Source organism: Anabas testudineus, chromosome 5, assembly GCF_900324465.2.
Source record: "Anabas testudineus chromosome 5, fAnaTes1.2, whole genome shotgun sequence".
Classification (NCBI taxonomy): domain Eukaryota; kingdom Metazoa; phylum Chordata; class Actinopteri; order Anabantiformes; family Anabantidae; genus Anabas; species Anabas testudineus.
This window is the reverse complement of record NC_046614.1, coordinates 20,601,338-20,616,457: the sequence shown is the minus strand read 5'-3', so window position 1 is coordinate 20,616,457 and position 15,120 is coordinate 20,601,338. Positions and strand designations below refer to the sequence as shown.

The 15,120-nt window shown below is 40.4% G+C and overlaps 1 protein-coding gene across 4 annotated transcripts; it reads right to left on the bottom strand.

The window, feature by feature from the left end:
* Window positions 1–226: 226 nt before the first annotated feature.
* Window positions 227–11,888, bottom strand: alpl (alkaline phosphatase, biomineralization associated). Of its 4 annotated transcripts, none has more exons than XM_026347805.1 (12): window positions 11,720–11,888; window positions 9,119–9,285; window positions 8,466–8,585; window positions 6,818–6,933; window positions 5,752–5,926; window positions 4,377–4,552; window positions 3,979–4,119; window positions 3,738–3,807; window positions 3,516–3,650; window positions 1,373–1,564; window positions 1,163–1,282; window positions 227–1,071 (listed from the first exon to the last, which is right to left on the bottom strand). In XM_026347805.1, the coding sequence occupies exons 2-12, from the start codon at window positions 9,189–9,191 to the stop codon at window positions 806–808; spliced, it is 1,584 nt and encodes a 527-aa protein (XP_026203590.1). In that variant the 5' UTR covers window positions 9,192–9,285; window positions 11,720–11,888; the 3' UTR covers window positions 227–805. The 4 variants fall into 4 exon arrangements, with proteins under 4 accessions (XP_026203590.1, XP_026203589.1, XP_026203591.1 ...); XM_026347804.1 differs by having other exon boundaries at window positions 11,730–11,888; XM_026347806.1 differs by lacking the exon at window positions 11,720–11,888 and adding an exon at window positions 10,395–10,832.
* Between the last annotated feature and the right edge of the window lie 3,232 nt (window positions 11,889–15,120).

Genomic DNA, 15,120 nt, shown 5'->3' with positions numbered 1-15,120 from the left:
TTTCTCCGCCTCAGTATCCCCTAGCTGCCCCCATCTGCCCCCTGTCACTCCTTTATAACCTCCAGTTTCTCTGCCATATAGTTTGTCATCATGAGTCCCCTTCCAGAATTCCCTGTCTATCCCAGCAGATCTTCCAGTGCAGTTCCGGGTTCCCCTGCAGTTATGGGTCCAAAACCTTCATTCCACATTACACTGAAATTTAAATAATTAGAAACGGACAAGTTTAGCAAATCAACACATTTCATTTATTGGTTAAAAGATTTTACAACTTCTGTTTTTGGACACAACAGTGGTAACTGGGCATTTCCAAGATTTAAGACAATAAATTCATTATATCTTTTTACTATTTTGTTCAATTATACATTCAATCGCCTCTGGTTTAAAAATTTTCCTTTTCAAATGTGTTACACTGAAAACACCAGTGACATGAGATCTGTTGAACGCGTATGAGGTAGATTCTGTCAACTCCACGTTTAAAATGTGAAACGTATGTAAGCATTTGCAAAGCCTATGAATTATTTCAAAATTAAAGGGTTTACACTTAACAACAATGTTTAACATGTCCAAAAATCCTCAATAAAAACCATTCATTAGACAAATGACAACTGAGAGATCAGATTTTGTGCGTCAGAGTTCACTGTTTTGTTATATTTTACACATTTGCAGGAATAGACTGGAAATTATATGATTATGCAATTAGTCCATTAATTATCACATGATACTAAGGTGAAATTACGATAAAATTAAAATCTTAAAATGTGTTACAAGAGGAGTATTTAACAGGATGAAGACTTTCAGGTTAAGGTCAGCACAGAAGCCGGGAGACTGTGAGAAGGGCTGCGATGCTGGAGACGATGGGGCGTAAACCAGCAGCTCCGCCGTTTGTTGTACAGTGCTCCCTGTTCTGGCCGATGCAGGCCGCATACGCCATTACGTGAGGGATGTAGTTCTGCTCGTGGACGCCGTGAAGCAGGTGAGCCAGGGGACCTTTAGCAAACACGGCAACGTCCTCGCCTCCGTGAGTCTCCGAGACCAGGGGTACAGCTGCCTGGGCCTGGTAGTTGTTATCCACTGTGAAAACAGGGAAAAGATGTAAACACATTGTTTTCAAATCCATATCCTTTCAAATCAAAGTGATAAGTAGCTACATGGTTTTACTTACGGTAGTTAACACCTGTGATGTTCTGTCTCACTCCGTTGACAATTTTGTAGCCTGGTCCGTTACCATATATGATGGAGGTGTAGGGCTTCTGATCGACATCGCTCAACATGGGGGCCAGGCCTGTGGATGAGGTGTTGTCATCACAACAGATGAGCAGATGCTACATGTGTTAAAACAGAGATTATAGTGTACATCATAATCACTACATACCAAATATTGTGTTTCCTCTGGCTGTGTAGCCTCCGAAGTTGAACATGTGTGAATGATCAGCTGTGACTATAGTCAGGGTGTCGTGGATGCTGGTCATGAGATCTGCCCGACCGATGGCCCGGTCCATTTCCACAGCTTCGTACAGAGCCTGCTTGGCCTTTCCCTCATGGTGTCCGTGGTCAATACGTCCTCCTAAAGATTGGGAAGTGTTTCCTGTTAGCTGTTTGACTCAAGTTTGTGTGATTAGTTTGAAACTGTTTGACTTGTTCAAATGGAAATTAATGTGTTTATACATGTTGTGTGAATCTAATCTAAGATCCAGCTGCTGCCCGTTCATGTCTCTTTTGTCACAGAACACGTTGTTCCCAACCAGTTTAATAGATTTGTCATCAAACAGATGTGGGGGTAGGTGTTTTCAATGTGGCTGAATGACGCAACATGCACTCTGCTTGAAACATGCAGATCTTGTTTGTCTCACAAATGTCTTAGAGCAAGTGTTTTTATGATTAAACTATGGCCTCACTTTGATTCCACCCCTTTCGTAGTGGCAGATTTAGAGAGGAATGCATCTCAGGCACCATAGCAGACCATGTGGAAGTGAACCATTGCAGTCAAGCTCATTTTCAATTCTTCTTCGGTTCCACTCCCAGTCCACTGTGATTCCTGGCCACATGTTGAAATGTCGCTGGACAAAACACCTAACCCTTAACCCTTCACACCTTCATGAGGCTGCCTGTCTACAAGAATGTCTCCAAGGGGATTTATAAAGTATCAGTTATAATTATTATTGAGAAGAAGCAGAGGTCAAAACATAATTAGCATTCTATATATCATCCCATTCAAGATGCGGTAATGTAATTGATGTAATCCCTTGGAACTATGGGCACGAACATTTTTTGACACACTAGAACCACTGGAAACACCTGCTTGCTAATCAAAGAAGTATTTTTGAAGCTGACAAACTGGTGCCAGTAAATGTAAAAAGTAATTTCAGGTAACAGCATCTGTGGCAGAGAGGTGGAAAACACATCGCTGATGAATGTGCAGAAAGAAAGAGCGACGATGTTTAGAAAACAGATTCCAATAAGCACGAAACAGCAAAACACTCGTTCTCATCTATCTGAATCTATTCGTCCAGACTGATATATAGACCAGATTACGTGACACGGAAGCTTTCAAGGATTTTAATGCTGCACTTCACCTGAAATTCAAAACTCTGGAGGCTGCACGCATTGATTCCTTCAATGTGCTGAAAATGACTAAAACTCCAGTTTTTTTGTTTGTTGTTTTGTCTGGTTCGCACCTGGGTTTAATCTGCCGAACAATGTGCTAAGGCTTCCCGCACCTGTTCCCATGTCTCTCATTATTCCCATAATATATATATATATATATATATATATATATATATATATATATATATATATATATATATATATATATATATATATATATATATATATATATATACACACACATCAGCCTAGATCCCTCAGGCATTAGCCAGAGCAGTATTGTTTACGCTGGACTTCATCTAGCCAACCTGATCACCTGTTTCCAGATACTTGATAGTGGATCACCTGCTGGTATCTCTGGAATGGTTGTTTGGTTTGAACACGCTGTCAAAATTCACCTTCATTTGACTTTATTTCATTTAACAGTATTCATTTATTGGATTTTATGCTGTTGTGAAGCACCTTGAATGCCATATTGTATGAACTGTGTTATATAAATAAAGTGTACTTGACTAACTCTAACATTCGTTTACGCTCAGAGCCTGATACCAAAGCCCATGTGGTCACAGTGCTGGGTTATAACAGCTTCAGGGTGCCCAGTGTTAGGCTCTGTGAAGCAGATAAACCCAAACAAGCAAGAACAAGTTGAACTCACTTAATGGTACAGACCCCTGAACTCGTGTAAGCCTATTTTTATTCGCCCTCCTTTTGAGTTTTTTGTGCATGTCTGAATGTGTCTGCACAAAACATCCCATAGAATTAACCAGAAATTAGTTCATAACATAACATTTAAGTTTTAAAGTAGACAGAAATTCAGACTGAATATGAAAAAAATATTAACAAAATAAAAACACAGCTATTATACCCTCAAACGAGAACCTACCAGGAAGGTTAGAGAGGTACAAACTAACCTTCTACAAGAAGGTAAAATCCATTGGGGTTCTTCCTCAGGATCTTGATGGCGACATCCACCATCTCTGTCAGCGACGGATCTGTCTCATCGTTCCTCTCCAAGTCATACGTCAGATCCATAGGCTCAAAGAGACCTAGTGTGACATAAGACGCCGTTCAAGGAGAAATAAGATTTCACACGTCTACAGCAAATTTACACTTCAATGAGACCAGAAACTTACCCAATAAGTAATCCACGTTGCTAGGGTTGAGTGATAAGAGCTGCTGCTTGTTCCATACATAATGGCCTTTCTGCACAGTTAAAAAAATAAATAAATAAAGTACACGAACGTACAGCACAGTGTGAATCACTGTAACACTGCAGTCACTTTGAAGTCCTAAATATGTAAATGTAATTGGCAAGATAAAAAGGGAGCAGAGAGATGTAAATTGCAAAGAGAGGGAATAGGAGGAGAAATGTACTTTATTCGACATCCTGTCAGTCCACTCCTTCACCAGGTTTCTGCCGTCTTTCCGCGTGCCGTTGTGCTTTGCCATGTCAGGGTACTCTGCATCCGGTGTGTTTCTGGGGAACATATACCTCCTTCCTCCACCCATAATCACCTGAAAAACCACAGAATGAAAGCAACAGCCTCAATCCCTGCTATTTTTAGACTGAATAACCACAATGTGTGCTCACCTGTGTGCATCTTCTGAAACTCTGACAGCTTTCTAATGCTAAGTTGTGCATAACAATTACAGCTGCAGATTATTCCCTGTCAATTCGTCTGCTGAATAGCTTTCGGATGAAAATCATTTTGTGCAAAATCAAACATTTTATCCTGAGGAGGCTGTGAGTGCATCACAATCTTTCCACTCACATTAATGTCGGGAATGTTTTCGAAGAGCTGCCTAGCGATGTCTTTGCAGCCGGTCTCCAGCGCGTCAGCTGGCATCTCGTTGTCAGAGTACCAGTCTCTGTCCACACAATGAGCGTAAGCAGCACTGGGAGTGGCGTGGTTGACCCGGGTCGTGGTCACGATTCCCACAGACTTACCTGCAATAACACACAAATCAGGAATTCAAAAAAAGTACAAAATATATATATATATAGAAAGTCTGAATGAAGTATGTGGAAATTGTGTGGAAGTAAATGTTGATGATGTGAAACATATTTGACCCAAGAGCACTAAGAAAAACAATGTCAGAATATTGTGAGGTCCACACAAGAAAATTTAAATATAATGAAGCTCGAGCCTGAACAACAGTTTTAACAGTGATGTCTACCAATAATAAGTGTTTTTCCTGTAATAAATCTTCTGGCCATGAAATATTAAAGTGGACAGTCTTGTAAAATGACCTGATGAAAAGTGTTATTTCTGTTTGATTCATGCAGGAGGTCAGCTGCTGCCTGTTGCCTGAGGCAAGATTCGATTTCTTATTCCTATCCCCCATGCACCTTCACATATCGATGCCCTCTGTGTCCACATCTGTCTTCTTCTTCTTCTGTTGCTAAATGTTGTGTTACACAACATGCGTTCAAGTAGACTGATTAACACAGTGACATAACCTTCAAGGGTAGAAGTACATACCTTACAGAATCTGAATACTGTGCCTCAAGTGTTGAGATAAGTAGCCAAGTTACAGTCGACTTTCTCCTGTAGCTAATTTCCCCGTCATGTAAACAGAAACTCGAGGTAGGTGATTAGAGAAACCTGCTTTCCCCAGGTACACAGCTTTTTACAACTGTGTACATGTTCACAAAAAAACAACTATGCAGGCAGGGAAAGTAGTGAGCAGCTGGACGAAAGGAGAGATCATTATGTGCAGTGAAAGTAACACAAAGAGTGCTGTAGAGGACTGAATAAGTCTGTTTCTAAGTCGACCAAAGCCTGACGAACTTCACAGTGTAGACACTCGTAAAAGTCCTGTGTTTTTAAATGAGAAGATACAGAACAAAATTACCCTCAGGGTCACGTTAATGTCACTCACAAAATGCTTTGAGGCTAAAAGAGGTTGAAAGGATGAACAGCTAAAATAGAGAAAAGAGCTGAATTGAAAAAATAATATACTAACAGCATCACTTCAAACACTTCAAAGGCAGCACTTTGAACAATGAAGTGAGCCCAGTGAGCGCTGCGAATACGTTCCCATGGACATGAAACACAACATAACTGCAAATTGAAAAGTTTAAATTCAGGTTAACACCTGTGAACACGCCTGGTTTTATGTTAAGTTTCTTTGATCCCACTCTACCTGCGTCTTTAGCCCATCTGAGGATGGAGGTGACCTCGTTGCCCTTTGTCGTGTTACACTGGGACCGGACAGCAGCGGCGTTCACGCCGACCGTGCCCTCGTTGGCCTTGACCCCGCAGAGGTACGCTGTGGCCGTGCCGGCGCTGTCTGGAACCTGTGCGTTAGTGTTGTACGTCTGCAGAGACACAGGCCATGGACAGATTGTTTATACATGTAGAACCTCTACATAACTGTTTTTATCCCTACAACAACAACAAGTCAAAAAATGTTTTGTGGACAAGGATAAAACTGCGATGATAATACTTCAAATCAACAAATTCCATTAAAAGAGCAAAACCAACAGTCTCTCAACACTTTATCTCCCTTCACTACTTTTGGCATCTGCGTTTCTGTTGAAGATATAAAAAAATAGTCGCATAAACAGATCATGAAGTGTGATCCAATCTCTACCGAATGACAACAAATACAATATTTCTAAGCTGATAAAACACATCTTTCATGTCTTTGTTAAAACACACCCTTTAAACATACAGAGTGATACAAAACCACTTTGAATTCATTATGTCCATAATAGAAATTCAGGGAAATAAGGACTTGTATGTGGAGACAGGGTGCAGAAGCTTGTTTAATACAAGGAACATAGATCAGGTCTATTTATACAATTATTTTCTTCAACATTTGGAGAAAATAAACGTTAATGTGTCCTCCAATGGAACTAATTTAATACCACCTTCTTTATATTACATATTAGAGAGTGATAAAGCATCACGTTTTTAATTTCAGATTAAACTGTGAACTCTGTGTTGCAATAGAAAAACTGCATCTTTGGGTTTTGTTCCTTGACTTCTAAACACATGAAGTTGTTGTTGTTGTTTTTCTTTGCAGCCTGATGAATAAATAATCTAAGATTTCTGTCTTTTTATCAAATCTGTACCATAATATACAGCGGCACATCCCACTGAACGACCTTGTTTACGGTCACAGGCCTTGTGAGGAGGAGGCGATTTATGGAAGCAGAAAGATCAATACGCTGTTCTGCACTGTGTGTTATAATAACCAATCAAACCTTGGCCAGGGACACAAAAGGGAACTTGTCCATCTCCAGCAGCGTCTCTTCTCCACTCTGTCCGCTCAGCTGACCCTTCAGTATTCGAGCAGCCGTCACTGTGGGAACGCCCATCCCTGCACACCAAAAGCAGGTCGACTGTTAGGATTGCTTTCATTTACCCTCAGGGCAGGGAATAAAACAGGGTCGTACGTGACAGACAGTAATACGTTTCACTCACTGCTGTGATCTGTTCATAAAATACTTCGTTTCGCTTTCTTTGACACTGTAGAACAAGAGGACTGCTGCCAGGAAAAACATATTCTTAGGCACAAATTACTTCAAAAACATACTGTCGAAGGAAAAATCACATAAAAAAAAGTCTCCATAACTTGAGCTGCATGTGAGAACTCAAACATCCGTTCCTGTGAGCCCCCCAGTACAAAGTTCGAGTGAGCTCATGTGATCATTTATCACTTGACCTTAAAAACCAGGCCTCTGTTGCTGCATCGCACTTCTTTCCTTCAGTAAACCAGAGTTATACACATAAAGTGCAGTTTCTAATCATGTGACTTTCTCTACTGATGTGCTGTAAATAAAACACGTGTACTTTTTGTGATTAAAAGGATTATTCCCCTGAGTGGGAACATATGTCGCCCAGACTATGTTCTGCTGCATGTGCGAACGCAAAACTCTGCACAACATCTCCGGACTTGCTCCTCCAGAGATAGTCAGGAGTTCAAATGTGAGAATGTTTTTTTTTGTTTGGTTGTCTACAGTAAACACCTAAAATTAAAAACAGAGATGTGTGAATCTGTAACCTGCCAGACTTTGGTGAATGGAATTGTTCATGACTGTTTGCTGTTTAGTTTTCAAAGTCGAAAGCCTGAAATGAAACATAATCACATGTTCATGCTAAATGTAAACAAACGCTGCAGGTAAGCAACTCCCTTCTAGTACTGTACAAGAGAAACAAGTTGTTTGAAAACTACTTTTTGTCCCAGAGACAGTGACATGAAAGACTGCCCTGCATAATGAAGTGTGATAAATCTGAGACGTCGAGCGCCACACAGTTTATTACGCAACTGAATCTTCTCACTGTAATTTCCTGGCATAAACTTGGCACTTACTGGGGAATTATATTCCAGTAAGACAATCATTTCTAGTTAAAGCTGTTATTATTAAGCTAATGCCTGTTATCCTGTAACCCAGCTAACACGGCCAAACGTACTGCAGGGTGCAAGAATGTCATGTTGTGGCTACAGAGCGAGCAGAGGCCCGATGGAGGATAGAAGTGTGACCACTTAGAAACCAAACATAGGAAGAAGCCCAGTGATCTGGTGGCAGCATAGTTGTTTTGTTTGCTGCGATTCCTTCACCTTGCATGTAAAAAAAAAAAGAATATGTGAAAAATCTCATTTATTTTCCACTGGATTACTGAATCTGAAAACTGTTGGCTCAGCTGGACTGTCCATAATTAATCATGACAAGGGCGAAGTGGACAAACTGTCTGCTCCGGCAATTTGGGTGTTTAGTGAAGCATTAACTGAAAATCAAATCCCTCTGCAGCAAAGGTTAGCGTCCACCTTCAAGTGGCTTCACACACACTAGTTTGAGAGGAATTTCACCATTTCTGGCCTTTAATTTAGGATATAAAAATAATGTTTACCGTCTCCGAGGAAGAGTATAAGATTCTTTGCTATGTTTGTGTTGAGAGTTTGCAGCGTCAGGGCGTTTTTCAGCGTCCGCTGGGCCCATGCTGTCCAAAACTTAGGATCCTTTTCTTGCTCTGTATGGAACAATAAACACAATTTGGATGGTTACAGAAATGAATAGACACAGATTATTATTCAGTTCTATTAACTAGTACTGACTAGACTGAACTGGACTGATTTATTATTAAATGGCAACAATTCACTATGTGTTTGGTAGTTTTCTTATAGTTAACTGAATATCTTTGTGTTTTTGACTCTCATGCAAATAAAACAAGACACACAGAGATTTTTCGATGTTTTCTGATAATTTAGAGACCAAATTATGATTCTATTAAACAACAATCAGCAGATTAATCCCTCATAAGTTGGAACAAATGATCTAAAAGAGACACTTCACACAAACCTCCATTGCTTACAGGGCACTGGGTTTGTCATTGTCTCAAAAATGTATTTTAAACAACAAATTCCTGTTATTTTCTGAATAATAAACATCCTTATTCAGCTCCAAACACTCTCCCACAACCTTGAAAATGCCCACTGTGTGATGAACATCTTTTTATAAACGTCTGGAAAACCGGGGCGCCAGAATAACAACACAGTCACTCACCAGGGAATCGCGGCTTCCCCAAAGCCCTCGAGATCAAACAGAAGCAGATGATGAGCAGGGATGACACCTTCATGTTGTCGTCCCCTGTGCAGCTGACGCGTTACTCCAGACGCTCGTACAATGCCACTTTGAGAAGCCGAGGAATCCTGTCCGCAGTCACCTCACAGCTACGAAAGAAAAGGACACACACTGGTCGTTAAGTCTGTGTCAGTTCGTCACACACCGACTCTGACATACAGGTTTAATACTTATTTACTCCACAATGACTTGACCAAGTGCTCGTTTCAGGTAAATAACATACGTCTTGCTCACGCTGTGGCCCTTTTTGTAAGAGACTAACACAACCACAGGCTTGTCCTATTAAGGAGACAACCCCACTGGAGTTTTGGTTCTTAGCTTGGAGTGACCCCAACAAAAACTGTGGAGATAACGTGGTGATATTACTCAGTCCCGACTCTCACAAAGGCTTTCCAAAGAAAGAAACAGGCGACATGAAGCTGTGTGAGGAGGCAAAAGACAGCCAGCAGCCTGTTTTCACATCATCAAAGCTGTGTGCCGATGGTCTCACATGTTAATAGTAGATCCTCCACATCTCCAGGCAGTTGAAACAAAAGGTGGAGCTGGGTGAAGCCTCACTGTGAATCTAAGGAGTCACAACGGGAACCCTTATGGCTCCAGACCAGTTAGGCTTTCATCTGTAATTATCCACACCCTCCTCATTTCTTGCCTGTGCTTACGATCAAGGTCATTTTAATGGGATTGAACTTCATAGCACAGAGAGGTTTAAGAAGCATAACAAAGCCGATTAATGCCAAATGATTGACTGGACACATCCACCTCTGAGAGAGAGAGAGAGAGAGAGAGAGAGAAACAATTCAAGATGCTAATACTTTAATCCAAAAATCTTTCACCTGTGGGATGAGGTTTCTAATTCTTTATGTTGAGTTTGAACAGAAGTGCATGTAAACAAATACAAAATCATAGCCTCTAAATTGCAAGTTTAGCTTTATCCTCTTAAATCATGCTCACATCAAGCCCTCATCTGATGTTATCTGCTGTACATGCACCATAGAGCTGCACTTTTCCATATTGACTATAATAATGTTTCAAACAGCTTGCAAAGCTCAACAACTTCAACAAGCTCCGACTACAAACTGTGTCAGGCTCTGTCTGGTTTAATAAATAAACAGGCACAAAAAGCAACAATCCTGCACCGACCAGGCAACAAGACGCATGATTAATGCAAGGCGACGTGCAAGCAGCCAGCGGCTTTTACCATTTCTCAGATGCAGGAGGCCAGGGTGGTCTCAAAAACCTCCAGGTCCACCGAGAGGCAGTGAACCAGCCAGTCTGCAGGTAAAAAAGCAGAGCAGTGCCACCACGGCCACCAGCAGGACCCCAGACAGGGCAGCGGTCAGTATCATATGAAATCCTTCTTCTGTCATGATGGTGATCTTGTAGTTTATCCAAAACTGAGCTAGTGACACATTTTGCAATTGCTTCACCCCTCCGAGGCTCTTCCCTGAGCTGCCGTTAAAGCCCTGAAGCAAGTCACACAGACGTGTAAATGTGTCAATCCAGCAGGTAGCGGCTTCAAAGCCTGGATTAGGCTTTTAATTATATTCAGAAGCAGGGAGCTGACAAATAGAGGCTGGCATCTTAAAGAGAATCCACATTTCTCTGTGCTTCATGCTTCACTTCTAGAAAGGCAAAGCAGATGAGTGATGTGTGTGCTTTCCAGTCATTCAAGATTGTGTTATCTCCTCTGTCTCAGTTCACTGGCAAGGACACCCTGTTACCAGTTAGTAAACAGGCTCACACAGGGCTGTGCCTCATCCAACCTCCTGTATGCTCCTAGAATAAGTAACGTTCACACTGAATATCTCACTGACTGCAGCATGCGAGTTGTTCATTCAAGTACTACTGCAATATGTGCGAATACTACTACATAGGTAATAAATGATAATTAAACTCGTTTTATAATCAGTGTTTTGAACTTAATGGGTTATAGAGGAGAGCATACCAAACTTTTATATGCTCCAAAACCCCCAAAATATACATGAAAATCCACTCCACGGATGGGATTTCGTCCATAAAATCCATAAATAAGATGTAAATCGGGGGAAAAGGACATTTTTATTGCAGCCTATTGTGCATTAAATGAATTGGGCAATAGAGGAAGGTGCAAAGATTCCCATTCATCCACTGCATCTATTTCTAAGAGTTAAAATCCTTTAAATCTCTTTGGTTTTGTTCTCAACAATTACAGCATTTAATGAGTTAAAATATATATATGAATGAAAAGCATCGGGAACAGCTCTTAAATCAAATGGAAGACGAGACAAAAGCGGAGCAGCTCACGGTGCAACAGATGACCAGAGCCCTCCGTTAGGATCCAGATCATCTCATTTCTTCAGAACAGGCTTTAAACTCTCATCAGTGTTTCGAGCGGATGCAAAGACGATGGATGCAAAACAATAAAAACATGAAAGCAGAGTTTAACAACCTGTACCCAGATTTCACCACCGCACGTTTTCCTCCAAAGCACTGGTTCTGTTTTAAAGAACAAGATAAATAAAAAAAAAGAAAAGTTAGTCGTACTTTTACTTACTGCAAGTGGCGTGTGCAGATATTTACATCCAGCTGTGTTTGCAGTTCATTCAGTCCTTCACCTAGAAATGTTTGTTTGTCCTCAGTGCTGCATTCACGGCCCTTTTTATATGGCCACGGCTGTTCGACTCCGGCTCCCGGGGTCTGAGAATAGCGGCCTTTATCCCACGACTAGAAAAAAACAAAAAAAAAAAACCCTCAGAAATAACGATGCAACGCTGCTGCTGCAGGACAGGACGGACCAAGAGCGCCGCCTATCGACGACCGAGGCACTGCAACAAGAACAACAAGGGGGGTGTAGAGGGATTGTCCCATTAAAAGTGTGAGCGCCTGTGCAGGAGAGCAGAGTGAACACATGAATATGGATACAGAGATGTAAAAACATGAAACATGGAAAAAAGGTGGTATTGAAAGTACACAGCAGCACAACATCACAAAGTTCTACAGGAAATTTAAATGAAATGACAAAGATACGAAATACAAACACAAAAATAAAGGAGAGCAAATTAAAAAAAAGTGCTTATTTATAAGCACTAATCATCCGTAACAGTGCATGAGATTTTATTATTATTTTGAATGTTAAATCACAATCTGTAAAGTAGATTTTTTTTTAAGGTTTAAATGAAGTAGCACGAAGTTTATCACTCAAAAGAACTACAGTACTTGAGGAAGTTAACTGTGGACCATGGTTACCTTTGTCCACCATAATCTAAACACCCAGTAGATATAAACACATGTGGGTTTAACGTTCAAATAAACAGCTTTCATGGTGTAGCTGCTGGTAAAGAATCTAGTTAGGTTTCTTTCATTGAATACTTGAGAATTAGACCATAAACTTACTGTAGTTTGCTAAATGTGGATGATTTAATCTATAATAAGATGTTAGTTGGTTGTACCTTAGTTGATTCAGTGTGAATGCTTAAAAGTTTTCTTGCTGTTTCCTGTGGCCTCCTTTAGATGTCACTGTAAGACCTGAACAATAAAACAGGTTTGGTGACTTAAACATAAACGGGCTGCAACACTTGTTGATTAGTTGTTACCTCTTACATGTCCCCAGTCTTATTATTGTTGGTAAAAATGTGCATTCACCAACCAACCACCTAGACAAATCCTTGGTCTTTGACCTGGGTTAGTGACACTGAAACTAGTTAGGGAAGAATTACATGCAGTGGAATTTAAAACAAGCAGGTTAGTTTGTAAAATATTTCTTTTATGTTGTTTTATCAATGTGAGATAGATTAAAGTGTTTTAAAGTGAGGTATAGATGTAAAAATAGCAGGAAATTCTGTCAGATGAGGCTGGAAAGGAACATAGATACAGTGGGTTATCATAGCTACTATGCAAAGTTGGCAAAAAAGGACGGTACAGAAGTAATACTCAGGTAAAAGTTGCCTAAAGAAGTACTCAGCTACAAGCAGATGTTCAAGCTCAGTTCAGCAGAGGTCCCCCAGCAGACTGACCTGTAGCAGCATAACTAAGAGTCACCTGAGCCATCTCTAACTACTAGATTTATAAAGAGTCAAGAGTATTAACAAATATAATGTTAAATAATAACACAAAACAATCAGATCTTTCATGTGTTTATAGAGAACAACCATAAAAAACTCATGGTGCCCTTGGAATGAGTTGCTGGTTGACCTCCTCTTGGCAGCAGTAACCTCAACCAGGCACTTCCTGTAGCTGTGGATCAGACCTGCACAGTGTTCAGGAGGAATTTTAACTTCCAGGGAGAACTGCTTGAGGTTGGTCATAGTCTTTATAGGCCTCTCCAAAGAATATTTGATTTTCTAAAGCGATTCTGTTGTGGACTTGTTCCGGTGTTTTGGGTCATTGTCCTGTTGCATCACTCAACTTCTACAGTTCAATCAGTCCACAAAACATGTTGCCAATATTGCTGTGGAGTGTCAATGTGCTCTCATGGTCATTTTTACTGGCCACACACTTCCGGTGTGTCTATTTGTAGGTAGTTTAACTGTAGACTGGTGAATTTATAAAGTCACCTTGTTAATCTTTCCAGCTTTATGTAAATCAACTATTCTTCAACGTAGATCCTCTTAAAGCTCCTTTTGACGAGGTATGGCCAACATAAGCTTATTCTTCTTGTGCAGAGCAAAAGTGTTTTTTGTCGTTAAGGTCATTATTTAAAGTGTTCACATACTTTTTCCACTTGCACTGTGAGGTTTTATGGTTGTTCTCATTAAAGACATGAAAGATCTGATTTTCTTTTGTGTTATTACTTTAGGCACATTATATTTGTTAATGCTCTTGACTTAGGTAAATTATTGCAGAAATTCCAAAAGGTTCACATACTGTTTTTGGCCACTGTATATACATACAGTAGACTAGGATGAGGGAGTTCAGGTAAGCCGGTGCTGTTGAGTTGACCACTTTGTAGGCACCAGTCAGGACTTTGAACCTGAGGCAGCAACATGAAGCTAGTGCAGTGATCAAAAAATGTGCTGTTGCATTTTGAATCAACTAGAGAGTTTGATAGATCATGCTGGTAACCCCGTTAGTAAGATACTGCAGTTGTCAAGCTAGGAGATGTCGGGAGCCTGCACAATGAGTTAGAAGAAGCCTTTATTGTCATTTATTGTCATGAGTTGTGTTGTATAGTCCGAGAGGTAGGGTCTGATCTTTCTGATGTTGAAAATGGCAAATCTGCATGATGTGGAGACGTGGTCGGTATAGCTCAGTTGATCATCAGTGATCACCCCCAGATAGTTCAAGTAGAAATACAATGCAGCTGCTTCAGGAGTGCTGTTTCTACGGAGTGACCACTCGGTCGGACTGGTTGACATCAAGGAGGTCGTTCCTAGAAAGGAAGTCAGTCAGTTGATTTAAGGGTCTTAATGATTTGTGTAGTAGCTGGGATTAGTGTGGATGCAGTTGTTTGAAGGAGAGTGGAGGGAATAGCATGAAGAGAACAGGTGGTAGGATAGTTTGAGAGGAGGAGGGTGGATGCATCGTCCTCAGTCAGAGCAGCAAACGAGGTGAGAAATATGCTGTTAGATGAAGAAGAAGAAGGAAAAAGTCTGTAAGTAAGAAAAAATCTGTGACAAAAAACAATGTATTTAAAACACAATTGAACCTAATGTGTTTAAACATAGATGTGTATGAATGTACCTTGTGTTTTTTCAGAAATTTAAACTGTTTAAGTAAAAGTCCAACGTATTTGCATAAATAAAAGAATCTATATGAAAATACTCATGTTAAATCCATAATTTATAGTACATCTAGTAGTCTATAGAAGTCTAATCTATAGTACAGCACAGTACAATTTACAGTGAATTCACACAACACGTGAGTTACTTTCTATGTTTGGTTTAAAGAAACGTTTAGGGCGCGATGACTTCCGGGTTGGTTTCAGCGGGACGGGAACTATCTTGACA